The sequence below is a fragment of the Monodon monoceros genome, unplaced genomic scaffold (genome assembly GCF_005190385.1).
Source record: "Monodon monoceros isolate NGI ecotype Baffin Bay Population unplaced genomic scaffold, NGI_Narwhal_1 Super_Scaffold_18, whole genome shotgun sequence".
In the NCBI taxonomy this organism is placed as follows: Eukaryota; Metazoa; Chordata; class Mammalia; order Artiodactyla; family Monodontidae; genus Monodon; species Monodon monoceros.
This window is the reverse complement of record NW_021703774.1, coordinates 92,883,178-92,910,631: the sequence shown is the minus strand read 5'-3', so window position 1 is coordinate 92,910,631 and position 27,454 is coordinate 92,883,178. Positions and strand designations below refer to the sequence as shown.

At 37.3% G+C, this 27,454-nt stretch overlaps 1 protein-coding gene across 5 annotated transcripts in view; it reads left to right on the top strand.

The window, feature by feature from the left end:
* Positions 1-27,454, top strand: part of CDC14A (cell division cycle 14A) — a 183,492-nt gene that overhangs the window by 131,958 nt on the left and 24,080 nt on the right. For all 5 annotated transcript variants that reach the window (XR_003794349.1, XM_029227789.1, XM_029227791.1 and 2 more), the window contains 2 exons: positions 14,764-14,923; positions 26,069-26,184. Coding sequence is in view for 4 of the 5 variants with exons in the window: in XM_029227789.1 (XP_029083622.1) it covers positions 14,764-14,923; positions 26,069-26,184 (276 nt within the window). In the remaining variant the exon portion in view is untranslated. The remainder of the gene's footprint in view (positions 1-14,763; positions 14,924-26,068; positions 26,185-27,454) is intronic.

The following is a 27,454-nucleotide window of genomic DNA, read 5'->3' as shown; positions in this document are numbered from 1 at the left end:
ATAGCATTCTTTTCCAGATAATTCCTTTCCCATTTAAATCATTTTATGTCGGTGAGAAACAAATGATCATGAATTTCATAGAAAGATGCTGTAAGCAAGCTTTAAGCATCTGAAATGGATAAAAGGATTTGAGCCTACTGAGCAGTTACTTTAATTGCCAATCCCAGAGGGAATAAGTGATAGGAGAAGACATGCTGAAACATGTGCAGTTATACCTTAGCTTAAAAGAATGAGGTGGAAGTGTAATGAATACACAAGGAAAAAATACCCAAGAACAGGATCATTAAGAAGACAAGTTCCTAGGTTTTTGGCCTGTGAGATACAAATAAAATAATTATATTATTTTAGAGCTTTCTTCTTGTCAGATTCTCTGCCAGAGGTTTCCATTATTTTGCATTATGTGTGCCTACAGCATGGGACTTTGTGCTGTGTATCTGCCAGGGGCTTGTTGTACTAATTACTTACTAAAGTTGGATAAATGGCCTTAGGGTTAGAAAACAAAAAAACATTCCTAAACCTGGATCTTTAAGCCATCTCTTAAAATCATTGTTTGGCAGAATGTTCATTCATTAGGTACCTACCGAATACTCACCTTGCCCCCGGCTCTCTGCTAGGCACAGTTCACAAGGTGAGGAGATTTTCCTGAGAACGCCACTGGTCAAATTCACCTAGATGCCTCAGGCCGCCAGATGCCACAACCTTCCCACTTCATGCCTGCATACTCCTCCTTCCTACTCCCTACTCTGCCTTCTCTCTCTGCCATGTCTCAAAATAATAACAGAAGAAATTAGGGTTATGAGGCAAAGGCATTCTAAGTTGAAGACTTTTTCATTTATAGATACTTAAGCGGCAAAACTTAGGTTATTTACTTAGGTGTGAGTCAATACTGTAGTTTTCTACTATCTGTGAATCTGAGGTGCAGGAATGACTTCCTTATATAACGAGATATTAAAATCAGTTATTACTAATGTTTAGGTCAGAACCTTCCTGAAGGCAGGTTCTCGATCTGAGGCACTATATCTTCTATATTTTGCAGTATTTCCTATAGAGCCATTTCTATGGAGAAATGTCTGCATTACTCATGGGCTTTCACAGGCTTTTCTGATTGCCTCCTTCTAGGTATCGGTCTATGGCCTAATTTACTTTATGCCTCTAAGTGGCACCAGACGTAGTATTTTGCTTTACTTAATTGTGTACACTTATTTTGTTTTCTCCTTCTCTCCTATTTTCCTTATTCAAGACTATGTGTTTTGCAAATATTTTCTCCCATTCTGAGGGCTGTCTTTTCATGCTTTGCGATGACCTTAGAGGGGTGGGATAAGGAGGGTGGGAGGGAGGCTCAAGAGGGAGGGGATATGGGGATATATGTATGCATATGGCTGATTTGTTGTACAACAGAAACTAACACAGTATTGTGAAGCAATTATACTCCAATAAAGATTACAAAAAGCCCAACTCACTAAAAAAATAAAAAGAGACTATGTCCTGATGTACCTCATGGCAGAAGACATACTTTACTGTGTTAGTGACATTCATTCTTTCAACAGATGTATGTCAGGTGCACACTCTCTGCCAGGCAATGCTCCTGATCCTGGGGCTGCAACAGTGAATGCAACAGACGAGGTCCTTTCCTCCCAGGGTGTCAGTATCTCTAGTGGAAGGAACACACAATAAACAAGTGTATAAGTTTATATACAAGATGATTTCTGACAGGGACATGACAATAGAGGCCAGCAGCAGGGGAGGGGGATGACTGGTGGGGGAAAGCCGTTCTGGTTGTTGTGAAATAGTATCTTAATTTGTATTTTCCTGATGACTCATGATCTTGAACACCTTTTATATATGTATCTCCTTTGTGAGGTGTTTGGACCAAGTCTTTACCCAGTAAAAATTTTTTTCTGTGGTAGTTCTTTATTTTTTAATTAAAAAAATTTGTTGAAGTTAATATAAAACCATTATTTTTCACTGTACTATATACAGAGCTGATGTTGTTATTCTACAAATTATTTAATATTAGGAAAAGCAGTTAAGGTTGTATCTGGCAGCTTTACAAGAGCACTTTTGCTTTTCAGTGAGTTTTTTTTTTTTAATTGAGGCATGATGGACATAAAACATTATATTAGTTTCAGGTGTACAACATAATGATTCAATATTTGTATATATATTTTAGATATGAGTTCTTTGTCAGATGTATGTGCTGTATGTTTTTTAATGAGCAAAATTAAAAATTTTGCTGAAACTGATTTTTAAAAATTAACTTCTTATCCTGCAACCTTACTATTTTCATTCATTAGTTCTGGTAATTTTTTTTTTTTTCCTTTTTTCTCGTTGCTAAGATTTCCATTACAGTGTTAGTTAGAAGTGGTGAAAATGGACATCCTTGTCTTGTTCTCAGTCTTAGGGGGAAGGCATTCAGTCTTTCATCGTTAAGTATGACGTTAGCTGTGGGGTTTTCATAGATGACCTTTATCTGAATGAGGAAATTACATTCTCTTTTTAGTTTGAGAATTTTTATTAATAATGGGTTTTGAATTTTGTCAGTTTTTTTCTACATTTATCAAGATAATCATAATCTTCTAATGTGAATTACATTGATTTTTGAATGTGGAGCTATGATGTGCATGATGTGCTATTATTTTTTCATATGGCTGGATTCAATATGCTAATATTTGTTAAGGATTTCTGTGTCTGTATTCATGAAGGACATTGGTATGTAATTTTCTTTTCTTTAATACTTTGGTTAAGTTTTGGTATCAGGGTTATGCTGGCTTCATAAAACAAGTTGTGAAGCATTTCCTTTTCTATTTTCTACAAAGAATCTATGTATAAGACAATATTGGATTTGAGGGGGTGGGATGGGAAATTAGGGGATAAGAGAGTCATTTGGAAATAAGGGCCTGGTTGATGTTGGATTACCTGGAAGTGTTGATCGTCTGGTGTGACAAAGGTAGACCAGGATGTGAGCCATGATGGGTTTTGTTCTGAAAAGCTTTTAGAGCCAGGTGGGTCATCAGTAGAGGCCAGAGGGTACGAGTCCTCTGATGACTTTCTACCCAGCAACTTCTGGGGTGTGGTAACCAAGGGGATGAGGGACCACTTGCTTAGGTGGGTAGCAGAGGAGCATGAGGCACCAAGGTAGTCTCCGCTCCTCTGCAGAGCGGTGCTGTGGTCTGCTGGAGGAGGTGCTGGGTCACAGGGAGCCTGGGGGACTCTGGTGGTCAAGCACTTCTGTTCAGTTCCTTCCCTGACTTTTTCTAACCATCCTGCTGGGCAAGATTATTTAACATGCCTTTCTCTAACCATTCCAAACATGACCTCAAGCCTTCTTCCAAGCTACGTTTTATGCCAGTAGTGATTTTTCTCTTACCTTTCTCATGTTGCTCCTATTAGCTGATAAAAGTTTACTTCCTCTGTTACATATAAACCGTGAGAGGGAAAGGGTTCATTTATGGTTCTACTTTCTTTTAACAAGCTCCTAATGATAAAACTTTAAAATAATTTTCCATCTTGAACATTACTGTTACAATTTTCTGTTGGTTTTAAGTTTTTTTCAGTGGTCTTTAATATACCTGTCCATATCATTCTTGTTCCAGATTGCAGGGATGCCTCCTTTTCTCCCTCATTTCCTGCCTTCCTTCCTTCAACAACTATTTGTTGAAAGCCACTGGTAGGCAGTGTTCTTTGCACCTGGTAAGCTGCAGTGAAAGAGTAATTTCTGACCTATAGAGATGGAAGAAAAAGAAAGAGGAGGAGGAGAGGGGGAAAGGGGAGGGGAGGAAGAAGAAGGTGGGGGAGGGTTGATTGGTTGTGTGGTTAATAAAAAAATGCATAAATTATATAGTTTCTCTGACCATGATTGGTGTGATGCAGAAAAATGAAGCACAGAAGAATAGGGGAAGGAAGAGAAGGCAGTTTTAAATAGCGTGGTAGTGGTGGGGCTCATTGAAGACTTTTGAGCAAAGATCTCGAAGAACTGATAGAATAAATCGTGGGTGTTTTGGAGAAGAGGGTTTTCCTCTGAGGGAACAGCTGCTGAGGCTCTGAGTGGGAATGTGTCTGAGGCCACCATGGCTGATGGGGAGAGCAAGGGAGATGAGGCCAAGAGGAAAAAGTCAGATCAGGCATCCTTCTAGGCCTTTGTAGGAGTTTGGCTTTTCTTTGCATGAGATGAAAAGTCAGCAGAGGGTTTTGAGCAGAGGAGTGAAGTGATCCAACTATAATACACACACACACACACACACACACACACACACTTTTTTAATTAAAATTTTTACTTTGGGATAATTGTAGATTAACATGCAGCTGTAAGAAATGACAGAAAGAACTCTTGTGTACCCTTTACCCACTTTCTCCTAATGCTACCATCTAGCAAAACTATAGTATAATATCACAATCAGGATACTGACATTGATACAGTTAATATATAACATTTCCATCACTGCAAGAATCCCTCACATTGCCTTTTTATAGCTACTCTCACTTCCTCCCTGCCCACATCCCCTCCTTGACTCCTGACAACTGCCAATCTGTCCTTCCTTTATATATTTTGTCATTTCAAGAGTGTTGTATATATGGAATTACAGAGCATGTAACCTTTCGGGCTTGGTGTTTTTCACTCAGTATAATTCTCTGGAGATTCCTCCAGGGTGTTGCATGTAGCAATAATTGTTCCTTTTTGTGGCTGAGTAGCATTCCAAGGTATGAATGTACTGCTGTCTGTTAACCATTCACCTGTTGAAGGATAGCTGAACTGTTTCCAGTTTTCAGCTATTATGAATAAAGATGCTATAAATGTTCATGTACAGGTTTGTTCAAACGTAAGTTTTCATTTCTCTGGGTTAAGTGCCCAAAAGTGCAATTGCTGGATTGTATGGTACGTGTTTAGTTTTATAAGAAATGTCAAACTGTTTTCCAGAGTGGCTGTACCATTTTACATTTTCACCAGCAGTGTTTGAGTGATAGAGTTTCTCTTCATATTTGCCAGCATTTTTTTTCAGCCATTCTGCTAGGTGTGTAATGATATATCTTTGTGGGTTTGGTTTGCATTGAAATTGTAATTGTAAGTAATAATGAACAACTTTTCATGTACTTATTTGCCATCCCTATAACTTTTTGATGAAGCATCTGTTCAAATCTTTTGTTTATTCTTTGAGTGATTTGTTTTCTTATTATTGAGTTTTGAGAGTTCTTTAATGTTCTAGGTACTAGTCCTTTGTCTGATAAATGGTTTGCAGATATTTTCTCTGTCTGTAACTTGTCTTTCATCCTCTTAATAGAATCTTTCACAGAGCAAAAGTTTTAAATTTTGATGAAGTCCAATTTATCAGTTTTTTCCTTTTTTAGATCATGCTTTTAGTATCAGATCTAAGATCTCTTTGCTTAGCCATAGATCCCATAGTCATAAGTTTATGACTCCTTTTGAGTTACTTTTGTGTAAGATGTGAGACTTAGGTCAAGGTTCTTTTTTTTTTTTTTGCCTATAGATGTCCAGTTGTTGTGGCACCATTTGTTGAAAAGGTTATTTTTTCTCCATTGAATTACTTTTACATCTCTGTCAACAATTAGATGGGCATATTTCTTTGTTCTTTATTCTGTTCCATTGATGTATTTTTCTATTCTTCCTCCAATACTGTACTCTCTTGATACTGTACTTATATAGAGAGCCTTAACAGAAGAATGACTCCTCCCACTTTTCATTCTTTAACAAAATTGTCTTAGCAATGCCAGTTTATTTTCTTTTCCATATAAATTTTAGAATAATCTTGTCCACATCTACAAAAATATCATTCTGCAATTTTGATGCAAATGTGTTAAATCTCTATATCAGTTTTGGGAGAATTGACATCTTTACTGTTGTTGAGTCTTCTAATCCATAAACACAATATGTCTTTTCATTTATTTATATCTTCTTTGATTTCTTTCATCATCATTGTTTAACTTTCATCATATAAGTTCTGTTTTGTTAGATTTACACCTAAGTATTTCAATTTTTTTGAGTGATTATAAATGATACCGTTTTTTTAATTTCAGTGTCCATGTATTAATTGCTCATACGTAGAAATACAATTGACTTTCTATCTATACTTATTTTGTATCCTGAAATTTAAGAGAGAGAGAGAAAGAAATGTGTGTGAATTCCTGGGGATTGCTGCATAGACAATCATGTCATCTACAAATAGGGAGAATTTTGTTACCTTTCCAATCTCTATGTCTTTTACTTCCCTTTTTTCCCTTGGTGCACCAGCTAGAACTTGAATAATTGTGGCGAAAACAGACACCCTTCCCTTGTTCCCAGTCTTGGTGGGGGAAAATATCAGGCATTCACCATGAAATATTAATTGGAGGTTTATCAAGTTGAGGAAGTTCCCCTCTATTTCTGTATTTCTGAGAGTTCTTATTATAAGCAGGTGTTGAATTTTGTCAAACGCTTTTTCTTCATTGATTGATATGATCATGTGATTTTCTTCTTTAGCCTGTTAATATGGTGGATTACACTGATTTTTTAAAAATATTGAATGAGACTTACATCTCTGGAATAAACCCCACTTGATCTTATAAATGGGGAGTTTGCAAATATGATCAAGTAAAAGATCTCAGAGCGAAGAGATTATTCTGATGGGTTCAGTGTAATCACAGGGACACAGGAGGAGTCAACTAGACAAGAAGGTGATGTGATGATAGAAACAGAGATTGGATTGAAGCTGGAGGACGGGACCATACACCAAGGAGTATGGGCAGCCACTGGTGGCTGAAAAAGGCAAGGAAACAGATTCTCCCTTCATAGTCTCCAGAGCGAACCAACCCTGCCAACAATTTGACTTTAGCTCAGTGAAGCTGATGATGGACTCCTGACCTCCACAACTGTACGAAAGTAAATATGTGTTCTTCTAAGCCACTAAGCTTGTGGTAATTTGTGATAGCAGCTTTGTTCAGAGAAGAAACTAATACATCTGTGTACATTGTATACATTTGGGTAGATAGTCAGTAAATATGTACAGTAAGATACACAGATCCTAATTTGAACATGTATATTCCAGACTGCTCTTATTCATCATATTTCTACTTTGGAGTATTTGATGTAGTAGAGTTGCATGATTGACATGTTATTTAAGGAAGATTGGGCTGCAGCAATGTATAAGATGAATAGAATGGAGGGAGATTGTAGTCAGAGAGGCTAAAAAGGAGACTACTACTAAAATCTAGGGGACGGGGACTTGTCAAAGGGGCTGGAAGTTAGACCGAAGAATTAGAGATGGGCACCAGGGCATTTCAAGGAAATGAATCTCAGGCTTTGGAGACTGACTAACGATATGAGAAATGAAGAGCATGATGTCAGTGATGACGTAGAAGCATGAATAAGTAACAGGTTCATTAGGAAAGAAAGAGGATTAAAAAGTTTTCTAATAGGTTTTCATCTGTCGAAAATGACTGAACAAGTTAGAGGGATTGTATTCTTTCAGAAGTGAAAAATCCAGTCAGTGCTTTTTAGATAATGTTAATTCTAAATCTGTGACTTTAGGAAAGCTGGTTCGTCACATTGTGCTAGTCCTTGAACACCAAAGTGTACCCAGGTGTTGATTTCTATGCCTTGAAGAGATCTTCCTCTTAATGTCACCAGCAGTAAGAGAGATGTTTATTAACATCCTTGTGAACTGATGAATTTATGTATTGGCTGATCAAGACATCCCTTTTGTAACGGACTGAAATTTTATATTTAAATTTTTTTCTAGCATATAAATAAAGCTATTTGCAAAACAACCATCAGGTGTTTTTCTTCTACTTGAAGTTCATATTCTTAAGCTAAAAATACCATTCTGCACCCAAAGTATGTCTTCTACCAAATATCCTCAAAGTTCTTAAAATGCTGCACAACCATGCCTCTTTTGTTACTGAGACAAGTCTAAACTCATCCTTCTCAGAGAGAGCCTGTAGAATATATATAGTATATAGACAGGATCAGGGCTGCTTTTTTTTTTTTTTGTGGTATGAGGGCCTCTCACTGTTGTGGCCTCTCCCGTTGCGGAGCACAGGCTCCGGACACGCAGGCTCAGCGGCCGTGGCTCACGGGCCCAGCTGCTCCACGGCATGTGGGATCTTCCCGGGCCCGTGTCCCCTGCATCGGCAGGCGGACTCTCAACCACTGCGCCACCAGGGAAGCCCCAGGCTGCTTTTATGATTTGTTTTATTGAATATTCACTGTGTGATACTATGCTGACCTCTGGATCATGATCCATTGAAGCTTTCATTCATTAGAAAGGGATCTTTGAGGGACAGGTATGCAGTTCCCATGGGGACTTTCAGCTCACAGAGATCCTTTACTTATGGGAACTGATATGATGTTATTGTTTTTATTTTTTAAAATCCTCCTGAGGCAGTAAGAACTCAGAGCTTAAATCTGGATTCTGCAGGGCGTTCTGTATTTGCAAAGTAGAGCTTTCACTTTGAAGTTATCTTTAAGAAAGCAATGTTGTGGCTGAACTCTTTTGTTCCTAAACCCATAAATCAGAAATTGCCCCATTCTGCTTTATTATCATAGATATTTTCATCAACTTCCAGTAAATTGGATATTTTTCAACGTTGTAATTTAGTTATAAGCCTTTGGTTAGCTGCAGTACTTCTCAACTATTAAAGTGTGTAACATTCATTTGGGGATTTTGTGAAATGCACTTTCCAACAAGCTCCCAGGTGATAACTATGCTACTGGTCCACCAACCACATTGTGTAACAAGAGTCTGTGGCTTATTTTTACTTGTAGATATCAGCTTATACAACATTTAGTTTGGTGCTTATGGCATTTGGTTAGTTTCACAATTGGATTGAACAACAATAGAAATTAATAGTTCAACCGCTGGTTTTTATTTCAGGAAATTACTAAAAATAAGATGAAGAAAACCTGTTCAAGAAAATGGAAAAGTGCTTAAAAATGTCTAACAATAACTGCTTGAGTTTTAAATTATAATTTATTTATAGTATTTTTTTAAGATACATGGGCTAGGTCAAGAAATATGGATTAAATTTTTTTAATGATCTTTTTTGAAGATTTAAGAACTTGTCTTTCCTAAAATACAGTACTTAAATTTTGAAATATTGTGAACAAAAGAACTTAATAATAGACAATATTGTGATTTGTTTATTAAACTAACAAGCACATTGCATAGGTTTGAGTTTGCACTGTTTATTTGACAGTCATATTTTTGCAGTAACACTCAGCTATATTGCTTTTCAGTATTTACTGTTGCATCATTTGATCCATTTATTGACTCTCAGTTGGCATTGAATCTATTGGCTAAGCAAAAATAAAATTCTAATATGGGTCTAAGTAAAAAGGATAAGGTATATGTAAGAATTTTTGGCAATGATGGCATCAGAAATTTATCTTGAAATACTCATATCAGTTACTGAAGATAGAAGATTGAATGGTTTTTGTTTTGTTTCCTTTTTTTTCTTATTAAAATGTTTTATTTGTTGACTGAATAATGCTAGTTCTATGTTTCCTGTGTAAAAGGGTTAGAGTTGGAAAAACAAAATGTAAGCCATAAAGCATTAGGTTTACTTATAAAGTTTGTACTTTGGTATGATACCAGTGATCTAGGTCCTAATTGTGGGGTTCTATCCCTAAATGAGAATTAGCTAGTTGAATCTTTTTGGGAATTCCCTAAGTCATTTTTTTCTCTCTTGTGTATTTCAGAATCGAGAACTTTTCCCTACACCCTCATAAATTCTTTCTAAGCATCTTCCTATTAAATCTTCCATTCTTACTCTCCAAAGTAAGAATAGAACTCCTTGAATACCTGTCTCCTTCCCACCCCCTGAATCTTGGGTACTGCTGTCTAGTCTGTCTTCCTTTGATATCAGGTTAGACCATTTCATTAGTCCAATTCTTTAAACCAGGAACTACTCTGTTTCCGAAAGAGCCCTGGGGCAGTGGAAGGAGGCACACAGGGCAGATTGGTGCTCAAGTCACAGCTAGAGGAGGCCTAGGTTGAGCTAGAAAGTTGGTTGGGTTTCTATATGAAATGACCAAATGGTGGCTTTGGATGGACACTGGGGTCAGGATTAGGTCATACTAGAAAAAATATGCGTTGAGGATGGAAGAAGTGATGAAGAGGAAGAGTTAGGATGGTGTGGAGATGGGATTCGGTTACAGTCAGGAAAGTGAGAGAGAAGAGATCAGCCACAAACAGAAGAAGCTGCACTGTGGATGCCACTGTGTTCTGAATTCAAAACCAGGAATATTTGTAACAATGCAACTGACCTGACTTTCTTTAGAGGAATTTTAAAAGCAGTTTTTGTTTTTTTTTTAAAGACTCATGAAGGTTTTATATCAGAATTAGCTATGACTTGGCTTGTAATGAGGTGAAGTTAATTAGTTTTTTTCTTATGTCCCAGGCTTGGCTAGCCCAAACCTGACTAACCTAGGGCCAGGACATGGCCAAAAATAATGACCCTAGCACTGGCTACTTTTCTCAACAAGACTCCGTTCAAAGTTACTTCAAAGCACTTGTTCTTTTTTGGTAGAGGGTCAGTTATGTCACGCTCTCTTAGAAAATGCACTACTTTACTGGGGGATTTACTTTTGAGTTGGTGTGTTAGCTTCACAGGATTTGATTTTTAAATGCCGAATACTTAAAAATACATGTTTTACTTCTGTTTGAGATGAGTCTTTTAAGGAGTAATAGACACCACAATAAAAGCTAGCGTGGTTTCCACTGTCATTAAAAAAGGTATTTGCGTGAAGTGCTGCTTTTTCTTAAGGAGCACTTGAGTACAGCATCGCTCAGCAACACATAAATCAACTTTGACACCTTATCATCTGTATATTCAGGTTTCAATCAAGTCTTTCCAGTGATGGGACAGATTGAGTCTTTTAAACTGAGCAAGTGAAAGGTGTCATGTTGTCATCTTCATCTTTAGGTTGGCAGAAAGTTTATAACATTTTGGAATTAGAATTTTTTTCAATTTATCCTCTTGGGCCTCCAGCTTCTCAGCTTCTGTTCCCTCTTCATGTTTTTTATACCTAAATATCCTTACAGGGTCTTCTCTTCAGTTCTGAGATCTAAGGTAAGCCCCTTAGCATGGTGCGCAGAGCTTGCCAGGAGCTGCTTCCCTTCTCCTCTCCTATGAAGCAGAAGGGCTTTAGCCAAGCCAAACAACAGTTTTCCATGCATGCTATGTTCTTTGATATCACTGTTTCTTCAAGCCCACATTGTTTTCTTTGTTGGGGAGTACTCTTGCTGGCTAAGCCCTGCTCATCTTTCCAGATAATGTCTGGATTCTCAGACAACTTCAGTCTGATTCTTTCAGACTGAAGTTTGAGTTAAGGGCCCCTTCTCCTAGGCTCCTAAGCAAATCTTGGTCATAGGCCTTTAATATTGGATTTCAGTTGTTTACTTGTCTCATACTAACCTGGGAATTTCTTTTTTTTTATTTCTTTTTAATTAATTTATTTTTTATTCATTTATTTATTTTTGGCTGCATTGGGTCTTCGTTGCTGCTCGTGGGCTTTCTCTAGTTGCAGCGAGCGGGGGCTGCTCTTCGTTGGTGTGTGTGGGCTTCTCATTGCGGTGGCTTCTCTTGTTGCAGAGCACAGGCCCTAGGCACACGGGCTTCAGTAGTTGTGGCTCGTGGGCTCTAGAGCACAGGCTCAGTAGTTGTGGTGCACAGGCTTAGTTGCTCCACAGCATGTGGAACCTTCCTGGACCAGGGATTGAACCTGTGTCCCCTGCACTGGCAGGTGGATTCTTAACCACTGCGCCACCAGGGAAGTCCTGGGAATTTCTTGAGGGACAGGAATTCTGTCTTATCTGTTTATCCCTGTCCTTTCTGGGGGTTTCATGCAGCTGATTTTTTCATTATCTGTGACAGGGCTGACTTTTCTTTCCTTGTGAAGAAGTAGTTCTTTATTACTGGGGGGTTTTGACCAGAGGCCCAAGACCTGTATTATTTATAAATTTAACAGTTATTTTTTTGAAGTATCCATACTGTGCCAAGGGCTGTGCTTTTGTTTACTACTACTGGAAGGATATAGATTCAAGCATCATATAAAAGGTTATGCTAGATGTAACAGTAAGTGAAAAACGTTTGGAGGAGCAAAAAATTAAAGCAAGAATTTTTGAAGATACAAAGTATCAGGAAGGCTATTCCATGGTTTTATGAAGATTTCCACAAGGGGAGAAAAAGTTAAGAAGAGTTCGTTTTGAATACATATTTTTACAACCGGTATAGAAAAATTGCCTCATCAATTTATGTATCCTAAGCTCAGGAAACACTCCTCAGTAGTTTGCTTCCAAGAAGCAAAAAAAACCTGCCATGATAAAAGGTAGATACTGCCATACTCCTTAGTGAATTGGTGTGTGTGGATTTCTGAAATTTTATTCATATATTTAAAAATTCACCAAACTTTTATTTTAAAATTTAATGTATTTAGAAACATTCTTTAATCTAGTTTCAATTTTAGAACAATGTTAGGAATGAAAAGTCAGTCTTGTATGTGGACAGCGTTTTATATCTATAGTGGCTATCTATATCCGTATCATATCTATCTCTACATCTATATCTATATATCTGTATCCATACAGGCTGTCTCAGAAATTATATCTAAAGGTATTTCTTTTTCTCTTTTGCTTTATTTGGAAAATATTGAAAAATGAGCAAAAAGTAAAAGAAAAACAAAATTTCTTATTTGAAAGTAGGGTAGGATATTATATTTAAAATAAAGAAAGCCCCTCAACCATTCATTTCTACCCTATGCTGTTAACATTTGGGCACTTCTTCTCCTGACTTCTAAAGATGCTCTTGTTAACACAGTGTAGTCATGTGCTGCATGCTGTCTTTTATGATAGCAACTTTAAAGGTTCCTTTTCAGAATTACTCTATCTTTGTTCTGCTTTGAGCTATATTTGTATTTATTTATTTTCAGATCATTTATTTTTTACAAAAGCAAACAAAGCACATTGTTTTTAAAAAGAGTAAAAAAGTGTAGACATTATGTAGTAGAAAGCAAAATTTTCCTTTGTCACTGTTCTTCGGGGTAACTCATTAATATTTTGGCATATAGTCTTCTAAATAACTGTGAACTGTGAATTGTAACCTTTTTCCCTTCTGTTTTTGTTTTTTAATAACAGGGTCACACTTTCCACACTCTGTCACTTATATTATTCATTCACTAATGCTTTATTTCATGGCTACTCTTCCCTGTCACCACATGTGAGTCCATCCCAGGCTTTTTACTGACTACGTAATATTTCATGGAATAGATCTACTGTAATTTAATAAGCTGTTGTCCATTAGGGTGTCTCCATTATTTTGCTATTAGAAATAACATTGTAACAAGCATGTTTGTATCTTGTACACAAGCGTGTATTTCTGTAGTGTAATACCTAGGTGTGGATTTGCTTGGTTGGAGGGATTGCATATGTAAAGCTTTGCTGTAATTTAAAGGATAAACTCTTCTTCAAGACTTTCAACAATTTTTAACTGTAAACAATAAAGTTCTGATTTGAGAATAAACATGGTTTAAAAGGAAGACGGATTCCTGTTTAAAAGGAAAGATGGATTCCTTTCCTGAGGGCTCAATGAGACAGTACATTTCAGGGAGGGTTATTTGTTTTTCTCCTCATGTTTTAACCTGGATTTTCTGTGATATGTAGAACCTTTGAGAGAAAGTATTACTCGGTCTCCCTGCTGCTTTACAAAAGAAATCTATGTTCTTAATGGTGGCATCTCCCTGATAATGCTATTATTTCATTGCATGTTGGTATTCCTTGTGATGAACAATAATGTTTTTGGTTGAATTCTAATCTGTACAGTATGGTATAGTACAGAACAAAAACTGTTCTGTGGGGTAATTTATCTTAAAAGAAATACATGAAGGTGACTCGATCAATAAAAATAGTAGCCCCAGATTGTCATTTTACTTACACATTTAAGTTCTTTTCTTATAACCTTGAAAACAGTTGTAAATATGTCTTGTTTGAATAAAGGAAAGCTTATAGATGAACGTCAAATACATTTTCTTTTTCCAAAAGGATCACCTAATTGAGGCTATAAACCTTATTTTTAGGTTATAAGAGTGGGTTTGTAAAGTTATATGTTCATGGCTTTTCATGATACCACATACAATTAGGTGTTTGGTACTTTTTTAAGGTACTATCTCCAGCTAACTTAAGTTTATTCACCTACATCTTTGAGTCCATTTCACTCCAGCTATTTTTACAGATGTATCAAATTGCTATTTGAGAACTATATTACAGATTTCAAATTCATGTTTAAAAGACAAATTGGCTCACTGTCTTTATGGCTGTGGAATTTGTCTTAAACACTGGGAACCTTAATAGTCAACCCATTTAGGGCTATATAGACATATATTGGAAGAAGGGTTTTGTATTTAATATATAACTTTATTTATTTTTTGAATTTTATTTTATTTTCTTATACAGCAGGTTCTTATTAGTTATCCATTTTATAATCCCAATCGCCCAATTCAGCACACCACCATCCCCACCCTCCCTGCGGCTTTCCCCCCTTGGTTGTTCTCTACATCTGTGTCTCAATTTCTGCCCTGCAAACCAGTTCATCTGTACAACTTTAAATAATTTATTTTGGCATTCAGAAAATGACTTTATTTTTCTTTAAGACTTCATAATCTTTCTAGTCTGATCTGCAAATGTCTATCTGCTAATCTTTTTGTCTATAAGATATACTTTTGAGGAGGTGATACTCACTTATTTCAAAGATTATTTTGTTTTTTTCTCCTTTTTACAGGAAACAGGCATCGTTGTGGGTCCAAGGAGACATTTTCCGATCCAAACTGAAAAATAGACCATCCAGTGAAGGAAGTATTAATAAAATCCTTTCTAGCTTGGATGATATGTCTATTGGTGGAAACTTATCTAAAATACAAAACGTGGAGAGATTTGGAGAGGTGAGTTTTTTCCAGGAGGATTTTCGTGTCTCCTTAAGACTAATGTTCTGCATTTCTTTGTTTCCCAATTGAACACATATAACATAGCCACATCTCTTCTCTGAATGCTGCAGTACTAAATTTTTAGGCATGGAGTCAACACCTATAAAGCAATAATAAAAGCAAAGAAAGCAATTATCCTTAAAAAGAAAAAAGCTGTAATTTAAGGAGTACAATTATAAAGGAGTCTACTCTGGTTTGGAAAATACAAAAAAGAAATAGAAAAGCAAACTTTCTCTTTTAAAATGGAAATAGATATCAACAAGAAAAATCTTAATGGGACAGTTGGATATTACATACCACAAGTGGTACATTGAAGCCTCAAATTCATGATTTCTAAAGTAAGTCCAGAGTTGAAAACATAATCAGGGGCAACTTTTTTTTTTTTAATTGAGACTCCATTATAAACAAACCACTTTAAACAATTGACATACATCGTCTGATTTAATCTCCATAACTACCTGGTGAGTTAGTCAATATTATCTCTATTTTATAATAAGGAAATTGAATATTAGAGAAGTTCTCAGTGTCAGAAACATGATTCAGTCCATGTCTATCTGATTTCAAACCCATATTTTTTTCTATTACACTTGCTACCTCAATAAAAATGGTAGTGATTCACTAAGAATTAAGATCATGGGCATTTTTGGAGGTAGAAGCAACCTTGAAATAATTTGTTCTAGTTTCCTCTCTTGTGTGGATCAGAAACCCGGGTCGCACAAAATTTTTTACTTGCCCAAGGTTACAGAGTTTTCAAGTAGTGGGGCCACCTTAAGAGCTGGTAGTCTGACTCCTAGTTTAGCTCTGTCTACCACAATATGCCTGAGGTGAAGCTAAGCACCTAGTTTATATTTATATTTTTATGTCACTAAAGGGGCAAAAAAGCTATTAAAATATTTAAGTAGCAAGTGTAGGTTTACATTCAATTAGGCAGTGACCCATTAGACATGGACAAGGACCTTGAACAAGCTTAGCGATGGAAAGAATGCATCATAGCTCTGTTAGGTCAACAATTGGCATCCCAAACAGATTTTTTTTCACCAGGAAAGATAACAAGAGTGCTCGGAGATAGGGAATGTTTTCTTCAAGAGGAAGGATGGGGACTGCTGGAGGAACTGAGTTTTCAACCCTGTGGTATGTTCTCCAGGACAGCCACTGATGAAGTGGCTAAGTTTACTGGTTTGAGTCATCTGTCCTGACCAAGCATAAATCTTATTAGCCAAGGTCGTGTTGATGTTCAGAGCCCTTGTAGACCTTTTCTTGTCTCTGTGTTATGGTTTGGCCTTTTCAAAGCAAACAAAAAGGATCTGGACTGACATTTTAATGAGATAATGTAGCTAAACAAGAACACTTTGTTGCTCTGGTCAGCATTTCCTCCCCAAGTTTGAGTTCAAGTAAATAAGGCTTTTGAGTTATGACCTCTGAAGAGGCACATGTGAAACCCATCCATCTATCTGAGAAATATATTTATCTTGCAGGAACATAATGCTTTTTATATCATAATCTGTATTAAACTAACATCTGGTAGTTAGAACATTTCATTCTCATACTTTTTTAGATCCCAGTTTGTTGAACTTGAGACTGATTAACATTTATTTATCACTGGAAGGGTGATGAATGCAATATGATTGAAATTTAAAATAAGTCAGTTTGAAATATGAGCATATATTCAGATGTTGGCTGTTTTACCTCGTTCCTATTTCCCACCCCCCAAATTAATTACTTAGCTCTCATTCAGAAGTGCTATTATTTTTGAAATTAGAGGACAGAAATGAAAGAGTTCAGAAATACTAGAGAATGATGGTGTGGTTAAGATTGTAGACAGTGACATATCTATGGGTTTTGGACGGCTTTATAGTTAGATGATGCTTTGTGCAAGTACCTCTTCTGATTCTGAGCCTTTTTATTGCTATGCTTATCTGGTGCTGTCTCCATGAATATGGGGAGTTAGTTTACTCAAGTGAGTGTAACAGAGTTAGTGATTGCTTTATCATTCTTGTGAATTCCAGTTGGGAAAATACGTCAAGAATGCTGCAAGGGTTTTAATGTTTCAAGTTCTATACCAATGTTCAGGATAGAAGCCCATGGAAATCCTGGATTTATTTAGTTTATATACAGAGAAAGTGCAAAAAGCCAGTGTTCTTCTAGAGGTAGTTTTTTTTTTTTTAAGTCAAAAGCAGAGATAGCAAATTATTTTTTGATTTCTATGCCTATAGGAATTTTCCTGTGATTGGTTATTAGGAAGCTTGGGAAGCTCCGTAGTTACCTGATTTGGGGAGCTTGAATGTATAGTTTTTCAGTGCTTACGGGGTGGGTAAAAGGAAAATAATCAAAAGTATGAACCAGAATGATTCAGGCCATAGTAATGGAGTAGGTTGTGGCTTTAATGAATTCTCTTCGCCCACTTAGAGTTATGAGAAATCTTTTAAAAATAGAGGCTTTTCCTTTATTGAACCTGGTCTTCAGTGCTGGGCTAGGAACTATGAAATGTACACAGCCCATCCTGTGGGTCTGGAGGGGGCTCCCTGCTTCACGGCCCTGCCTTGCACTGTCCTTTTCCTCCATGGCCCTTACCTTGCCTTCCTTGCTGGGCAATACGCTTTGTAAGGATGGAGGCTTCTACCTGCCCTCATCATAAGTCTATTCCTAGCCCACAGGGCCTTCGTGAATATTACCTGAATGAGTGAAGACTGACAGCTTCACAGAAAACAAACAAGAATACAGACATGAAACTGGTAGTAATCCAAGCTATCCAAGGGTAGCATATGCTCAAATATAAAATAGTACCAGCAATAAGTGCTCATTTTGACATTGAGTGGCCTTAGGATCCATTCTGTATTGGGGTTATTAAAAAATGGCTTTAAGTGGAATCTAATGCACTTTATTTAAAGTGCCAGATGTATAAGGAGTTAAATGAGGAGCTTACAGGGCAACAACAACAACCTAAATGGCACCTACTATGTGCCCGGCACTGTCCTAAGCACTTTATTACATGGATTAATTTTAGGCCCTAGAAGAGCTGTATGAAATAGGCACCTTTACAAGGTCCATTTCACAGATGACATAACTGAGGTGGAGGAAGTTAAGCTGCCTGCCCAAGGTCACAAAGTACAGAGCGGAGTTGTCATTTGAACCCAGGCACTCTGGCTCCGCAGTCGGCCTCTGACCATGAGGCCTCTCACAGTGCTATGCTGCCTCTCCACTGGGCCCTCCTTGTGGCTCTAGTACATTTGCATACAGTCATTTTGGACATAACCTTAGCCAACGTGTCCTCATAAATTTCTCCTGGAACTGCAATTGCTTTTATCTTCTTCCTACCCTAGGGTGATAGTCCAGTATTAGCACACCAGTCAGCGTGTACTCTTGAGTTAGAGATATTAATTAGGTACAGGTGCTGCTGACGTTTAGCCATGAGTTACCATGATTTATAAAATCCTTTGCCCATGAGCAGGGTACATCTTTTAAAAAATCTATGAAGTAAAAATTAAATCTCTAAGGCCCTACTTTTAAGCACCTTTCTTTCCACTCTTAGGCCCACTAAGGCATTCCAGGTCCAATCTGAAAGCCGCAGGGATCCACCAGAGGCTATCAGTAAGGGGAGTGACAGTACACAGATTCACCCTTTGAGGAGCTCACCCTGGCTGTGCTGTGGAAGGGGTGCTGGTGTCTGTGTGTGGCCCGGGGTTGGGAGGCCAGGGAGTTGGTCATGAGGCAGTGGTCCAGGTGACAGAGGTCTGAACCAGTGGCAGGGAAAAGGAAGAGGAGACGAATTTGGGGAGCTCTGATAAATCCAGACTTTTTATTGATCAGAAACAATTTATGAAGGTGACCTCTTTGCCTTTCTCCAACTTTTACATCTCATAGGTTTAACATCTGAGAGATGAAAAGAATTTTAGAGATGACCCAGTCATTTTTCCTTGCCAAATCATTTAAATCTGCTAAAAATTCCATTTTTGTCTTTTTCTTTCAGTCCTTAGACTTCTATTTTTACTTGTTTCTATTTCAAACTCTGCTTTTATGTCATTTTTCTATTATAACTCTTCCATCTTTATTCCATAGTGTGCTATATTTCATCTAAAATATCTTTTCTTAATGGCATACACAATGGCCTCCCTAGTAGTTTTCTCTGTTTCCATTTTATTAATGGTAACATTAATAAATAAATTTATTAATGTGTTGGTCAGTAATTTATCCAACTGAAATCTATGGGCACAATTTAATTTATTTGATTTTGGTTTTCATCTTGTCTGCATATAGAGAACAACTGGTGGAATAAAATACATCTTCATATTTTATGCTATTTGTTCTTTAGCTAGACCATCACCTATAAATAACAATATCTTTAAAAATTCTCCTTCTTTATGTGTTTTAGTTGGCTCTATTTTCCTGTCTTTATGTAGGGCAGGCTTGTATCCAGAAGAAAACGCACTGATGCTCAGACCCTCCAGAGGGCGACAGGGGGTCTGAGAACAGGCCCCCGTCCTTGGCGGAGCCAAGATATCAGGGTCTTCCCTGAACTAGGCTTCTTCACCATTGCCAGCAATCGTGTGGCTTTGTTTCAGGGGATCTGCTGCTTCCAGAGTACCTGAGAGCAAGAGGGGGGCTACACTGGGACTCTGGGGAAAGGGGCTGGAGCCCAAGAGCACACGGAGGCCTGGGTTAAATTCTCAGCATTTATCGTTTGTGACTTTGTTCATCATTAGTCATCATGAGGAATGAATTTGGTATAAAGAATGCGGTATAACAGTACCTGGTGAGAAACATCTTCAAACTGCCCTCGGTCCCCCAGTTCTTGGGATTGATTTATGCCTCATGACAAATGGAACTCTATTTTCTAATATACTTTTCCCCACGCAGGCACTTGTGACCTAGTATATATTATAAGTGCCCTAATAAATACAGGGGTTGGTTATATTCCTGTCTGCATGACTTATTCAGGATTCCAGGAGACCAAAGTCCTCTTCTATATAGTTTTTTTTTCTTTTTATAAAAATATTTTTTATTGAAGTATAGTTGATTTACAATGTTGTGTTATTTCTGCTGTACAGAAAAGTGATTCAGTTATATATATATATATACATTCTTTTTTTAATATTCTTTTCTGTTATGGTTTATCATAGGATATTGAATATAGTTCCCTGTGCTATACAGTAGAACCTCGTTGTTTATCCATTCTATATATAAAAGCTTGCATCTGCTAACCCCAACTTCCCATTCCATCCCTCCCCCAACCCCCTCCCACTTGGCAACCACCAGTCTGTTCTCTATGTCTGTGAGTCTGTTTCTATTTCATAGATAGGTTCATTTGTGTCACATTTTAGATTCCACACATAAGTGATATCCTATGGTATTTGTCTTTCTCTTTCTGACTTCATTTAGTGTGATAATCTCTAGTTGCATCCATGTTGCTGCAAATGGCATTATTTTGTTCTTTTTTATGACTGAGTAGTATTCCATTGTATATATGTACCACATTTTCTTTATTCATTCATCTGTTGATGGACATCTAGGTTGTTTCCATGTCTTAGGTATTGTGAATAGTGCTACTGTGAACATAGGGGTGCATGTATCTTTTTGAATTATAGTTTTGTTGATATATGCCCAGGAGTGGGATCGCTGGATCATATGGTAATTCTATTTTTAGTTTTCTGAGGAACCTCCATACTGTTTTGCACAGTGGCTGCACCAACTTACATTCCCACCAACCGTGTAGGAGGGTTCCCTTTTCTCCACATCCTCTCTAGCATTTGTTATTTGTAGACTTTTTAATGATGGTCATTCTGACCAGTGTGAGGTGGAACCTCATTGTAGTTTTGATTTGCATTTCTCTAATAATTAGTGATGTTGAGCACCTTTTCCTGTGCCTATTGGCCATCTGTATTTCTTCTTTGGAGAAATGTGTATTTAGGTCTTCTGCCCATTTTTTGATTGGGTTGTTTGTTTTTTTGTTGTTGAGTTGTATGAGCTGTGTATTTTGGAAATTAAGCCCATGTTGGTTCATCATTTGCAAATGTTTTCTCCCATTCTGTAGGTTGTCTTTTCTTTTTATGGTTTCCTTTGCTGTGCAAAAGCTTGTAAGTTTGATTAGGTCCCACTTGTTTATTTTTGTTTTTATTTCTGTTGCCTTGGGAGACTGATCTAAGAAAACATTGGTATGATTTCTGTCAGAGAATGTTTTGCCTGTGATCTCTTCTAGGAGTTTTATGGTGCCCTGTCTTATGTTTAAGTCTTTAAGCCATTTTGAGTTTATTTTTGTGTGTGGTGAGAGGGTGTGTTCATTGATTTACATGCGGCTATCCAACTTTTCCAACACCACTTGCTGAAGAGACTGTCTCTTTCCCATTGTATATTCTTGCCTCCTTTGTCAAAGATTAATTGACCGTAGGTGTGTGGGGCTTTTTGTTTCTTAATTTTGTAATTTGTGTTTTGAATAACATTGTATATAACTATTTTTGTCAAGAGTTTGAAGGCTGTTAATCATTCACTAAGAATTTTATAACTCATATATTTTATATTCTTAGTCCTAAAAATGGCTAAAACTTCTTACAGTAGCCACAGAAATAAAATAAGGGGAGATAGGTTGAGACAAAAAAGCCCATGATTTATATTTTAGCAGATATTTTTCAGACCTGTACTGTGTGTCCAGATCTTTTCCCCTCCCTCCTCCTTCCCCAGGTCCTGAGTACCAGGCAGTTTCTCCTACCTTAATCCAATCTGTCCTCTCTCACCAGACCGCTGCTGTGCCCCCCGCCCCCAGTCTTGATCTTTCTGAGTTATTCTCCTCACATTAATCAACTGGGAGGAAATATTTACAACACATTCAAATGAAAGTTTTTTTTATTTTAATGTAAAGCGCTCTTAAGAAATCAATGTGCTGCTTCCCTGGTGGCTCAGTGGTTAAGAATCCACCTACCAATGCAGGGGACATGGGTTTGGGCCCTGGTCCGGGAAGATCCCACATGCCGTGGAGCAAGTAAGCCCGTGTGCCACAACTACTGAGCTTGTGCTCTAGAGCCCACGAGCCACAACTACTGAGCCCACACACCTAGAGCCTGTGTTCCACAAGAGAAGCTACCGCAATGAGAAGACCGCGCACCACAACGAAGAGTAGCCCCTGCTTGCCTCAACTAGAGAAAGCCTGTGCACTGCAATGAAGACCCAATGCACCCAAAAATAAATAAAGAAAATAAATAAATTTATAAAAAAAAATCAATGTGAAAACTCCATGTACACAAATAAAACAAAATGGGGGCCCTTATGGTTGGTAAATATAAAAAAATGTGCTACTTCTCTAGGAATGAAAGAAACACAGATGCTATTTATGCCTATCAACTTGTATGAGGTTAAAGAAATGTATGCAGTATTAGCAAGGGTTTGGGGATTAAAAAGCTCTTAAACATTGCTAGTTGGAGTTTAAAATGGTGTAGCCTTTCTGGAGGGCGGTTTGATAACATGTAGCAGGAGACTTTAATCTAGCAATTCCACTTCTATGCACTTATCTTAAGGCAATAATAATAGGACAGTGTTCAGAAACCATGTGTTTGTAGAAGGATGTTTGTTGGAACTGTTTATAGTGATGAAAGACAGCAAACAGCCTGACTTAGGGCAAAATATATAAAATTTGATACATCTCAACAATGGAATTTTATGGAGCAATAAAACATGATAATGTAGAAGATTTTTAAAATTTACCCTGAAACACTTCTGTAGTATATTTAAGTGAAAAAGTAGGTTACAAAGCAGCATGTATAATTCAACCTCCTTTTGAGAGGAAGAAATGTGTTGGTGGGGTATGTATAGATAGCACAGGGGAAAGTCTGGAAGACTATATGACAGAATGCTAATGTGTTTTACTTTGATGGTAAGTACGTAGGTGGCTTTAATATTTTTTTTATCTCTTTTCTGTAGTTTGTTGTTACCTATGACAAACAAGTATTATATGGTAAAATATATATTTTTTTTCTTTGGAAAAGACATGGTTTCCTTCTCCAGAGGTTGAGAGCTGGGACTTAATATATAATGTTTTCATTTTCTTTGAGAGCCAGTGTACCTAAGTAAACTCCTTAAGGAGCTTAAGAAAAAATATATTAATTCTGGGTAGTTAGGTACATGACAGGATGTTACATCATTTTGTTGTTTTCTACGTGTTTGAAATGTATTATAATTTAAAATTTTTTCACCTTTAAGATTTACAATAAAGTGGGAGAAATAAACACATGTAAAGTAACTATAATATAAATATACTGTTACTTTATTTAACTGTATATTTTAAAATTAATTTTTATTTTAGAAAATAATATATGACCACAGTTTTAGAAATAGCAAAAGTACTGAATTCTAATAAAAAATCAGTTCCCTATCCCACCTTTCTGTATCCCCAGACCCATTCTCAAACGGGAGAAACCTGTAAGCAAATTAACTGCCAAATTTCTAAATATCTTTTTTTTTTTTTTTGCGGTACGCGGGCCTCTCACTGTTGTGGCCTCTCCCGTTGCGGAGCACAGGCTCCGGATGCACAGGCTCAGCGGCCATGGCTCACGGGCTTAGCCGCTCCGTGGCATGTGGGATCTTCCCGGACGGGGGCACGAACCCGTGTCCCCTGCATCGGCAGGTGGACTCTCAACCACTGCGCCACCAGGGAAGCCCTAAATATCTTGCTATAATGCTACTTTTAAAAGCTTATCAATTTCGGACATTTTTCTATTGCCTCCTGGTTATGGTAGATAGGATTAGTTCTCCTACCTTGCTATCACCTCTACTTCCCCTAGCTTCCCAATATAGCTATATTATAATTTTTGGTTAAACCCAAATAGTGTATACATTATCACAAATATTGCTCACAGTTGAGCTTAGTAGCCCACTATGACTGATTTCTTTGTTGAAGCTCCTTTTTTCCCCCTAGAGTTATTTGCTCTTTTTATTTGTGTAGTTTTCTATATATCTGGGAAAAGAGAATGCTACTCTCCCCTCCTCCCCAAATTGTGCCAAGCAATTAAAATTTTTTTCAAAATCTCAACACAGCAAAAAAATCTTACCAAGTCCGTTGTTTTCCTGAAGACACTTCTGCCTTCCAACCTGGACTAATTGTTCTACAGCCCAAATATAGAGTTCTGACCCAAGGCCTTCTCTTCACACTTCTCAGTTGGATCCCTAATTTTCCTGGATCTCATGTTGTCTTCTTTCCTTCTCCTGAAGCATATCCTATAATCGTTTTCGCAGAAAGATTGTCAGGGAGGTAAATTTTTGTACTTCTGTTCTACTTTTACACTTGACAGATAGGTTGAATATTGCAATTTCAAGTTGAGAATTACTTTTCCTTAGAATTTCGAAGGCATTTTAGAGCTGAGAACACAAAGATCCTCCTAGTTGAATAGACAAACGTGCTTTCCTGGCTTTCTCACTAAGGCACTCATTAGACAGTGAAACTGATTGTGGTGTGGATCCGGTCCGACCTTCAAGAAGCTCTCCTTGCCAATCTTATGAAGGCTTATATACTTCTTGATACCCCCTCGTATTTTGGAGCCTCTTGGCTATGTGCTTGTCCTTCTGTCAGGCACATGTAACTGCTACCAACCCAGCATGTTGAGTGCTAGATGAAGCTAAGCTCAGCTTCTCAGGTATTACTATCCTGCTTGCAAGCCTAGCCTTCAGGCGTGCCTGATTTCTGTTCCTGCAGGCTTCCTTGGGTGGTAGTAGATTTCCCCCCACTGGGATTGTATGGACAAAGATGAATAATATAATTGATTCCTCGGGACTTTATAGGTGGGCATCTCTTAATAACTCTAAGAGAACCCCCTGACTTTGAGGTTCCATGATCCTGTGACTGTTAAATTGGAGTTCTTTGCCAACATGGCCCTTCCTGTGATCTTGGTTTGGCTTGCTTCACTTGTACTCATTCTTTAAGACTCAGCTAAGGGATTGTCTCCTCTGGGAAGCTTTCATCTTCATTTCTTTTCCTTTCCTATTAGCTGTGTATTTTGTATGTCTTTTTTTTTTTTTAAGTCAGAGCTGTAGTGGTGGGGTGTGGTCTTTTTACCCAGGATATGCCTACTGAGCCCCAGATGAATCCATGGACCCCAAAATAGATGGCAAGGAACAAAAAAGTGTTTTGATTCAGGAATGGCTGTCAAAAATGACGAAAATGTCACTGAGGGAAGTGCGTTTTTGTACATTCTTCATCAAATAAGACTTCTAGCTTTAAAGAAGAGAGGAGACTCTTATGGCTAGAAATGATCTTAGCAAATTCAAACCTTTTGATTTATTTTCAGGTGAGGAAAAATACAATCTTTATGGTGGAATGTTAGTGTGCCGTGGCATATATTTTAGAAAGAACATTGTATCTGAGGACAAGAAATCTGATTTTAAAATCATAGCTCTGTCATGAAGAGTTTAGGGGAGCTTAGGGAATAGTCTTATCTTCCACAAGCACCTCCTTTTTTCATCTTTAAATTAAGGGTAATGGTGCCCTCCCCACCACCGCTCCCTGGGTTGTGAGAATTAAATGTGACCTGGTATGCAAAAAAGACCTGGTGTGGTACTTATATATATTTTTCCAACTACAAGACTTGTTTCAGCAGGAAACACACTTTCCCAGTCTAGTAAGCTTGGAAAAATCTTGAGTGCTTTTAATAGTGTTAAATGATGTTAATAAGTTACTGTATAGATATCCTAAATTGTTTTATCTTTCACTTATGTAAACAAGCTATGGAATTTGCAGTGATGGGTGCTGGTAGCTTCTGGAAAAATATTTGTACTGTATCTATTGAGCCAACCTATGTCTAAGCTATATTCAAAAGCATAATTTTGTCTGCAAGAAAGTCTCCATGGTTGTGGTCCATTGTAACAGAGCTCCCTTTAATAAAGTCTACCACATCCATACCCATGCTTCTTTGATTTGGAATTTGACCAGTATATTTAATGGGTGATTAGTCCAGCGTTCTTTAGTATATATGTGGCCAATGCTGAATTCATAGTGCGTTAAAACTATTTAAGATAATTTGTATAAAACATATCCATATACCGAGATAATCTATAAACTGTTAAGAAATCTATATAAAGTAGAATTACTCATAATGACCTTTCTGTGGAACATGAATTTTTTTCCAGAATAATTTAGAAGAGGATGAAGATGTGGAAATGAAAAATAATATAACCCAGGGAGACAAACTACGTGCCTTAAAAAGTCAGAGACAGCCACGCTCCTCACCATCGTGTGCATTTAGGTAGATCTATTTGAAACTTTTAAATTTATATTGTACCTCCATTTGTGGATAGAATATTTAATCTTCTCTTTTGAATATCATTCTACAAGTACTATGTTTACCTCTCATTTTTTGGCTTATTACTATTTTGTGTCATTCTTTTATTATTTTATCACCGCGGGGAGTAGCTAGATTTTCGAAGCTTATTGAAAGCAGCTGCTGCATCTTAATCTCTGGAATTCCACCTTAAACTGCTAAGCAGTTGGTTGTCTTCAGGACGCTTCAAAATTCCTCTTGGAATGGACTCTTCTCCTGTGAATGGGTTTCCTGTCCTCTGGTGAATTCTCACAGATGTGCCAAGCATTTGTATTTAATCTAGAGTGTGTAGATAAGTATAGTATGCCCAGCTTTTGTTATATCCTAACTCCTTAGCCTTACTTTCTATTTTTGAGAATTAAATAAGCAATTCTTGCCTGTAAAGTTATAAACCATCTTGGTTTGGAGGTCTGAAATTACTCATCAGAATCAATTGATGGGACTTAACTTCTGACCACAACCTTTGAAATCTTCTGATAATTCAGATTAAGTGAAAAAAAAAGACTTCAGAATCAATGTAGGTACAAAAATCTGTAAATATCAAGATTCTTTATTGTAATGTAAGGAATGGCAAGTCCACAAATGAATATAACCAGAAGTGGCTACTTTCCTTTGGTTTTTAAGTGAGAGAAATGCATAGCAAGAGAGATGTTTTGCTAGTATGATAAATGTCAAACAGACTTCTCACAGGGAATTTAGTTTTATGTATTATCTGGGAGGATTATAACACTTAAGTCAGGTTGGGTCTGGTCATACCATTATCTGTGCTTTGGGTACTGGTTTCCTGCCCTGAAAAATGAAGGTTCGTATAGCTCAGAGTTGAGGTGATTGTTTTCTATAGTAAAATGGAAAGGTGGGATAGCAAGTTTGGTACTTAGTAATAATCACCAACTACCACTAGGAAGTTGAGGAAATGTACCATTTACTGAGCAGCTGCTATGGGCCAGGAATCTTGTTAGGTGCCTAGTTTGGACATGAGGATTAACCGAGTTAACACAAAAGGTGTGCACCATTACCCACATTTGTGTTGGTTGCTTGAGGTCAGAGAGGTTAAATCACTCCCTAGCTGTTATTCAAGCCCAGCACTGTTCAAAGTTCATGCTCTTTTCACTATATATATTGTCTAAGTCAGTGGAAGTTCCTTCAAGATCAGTTTACATTACCAATTTTTTTTTTTTTTTTTTTTTTTTTTTTT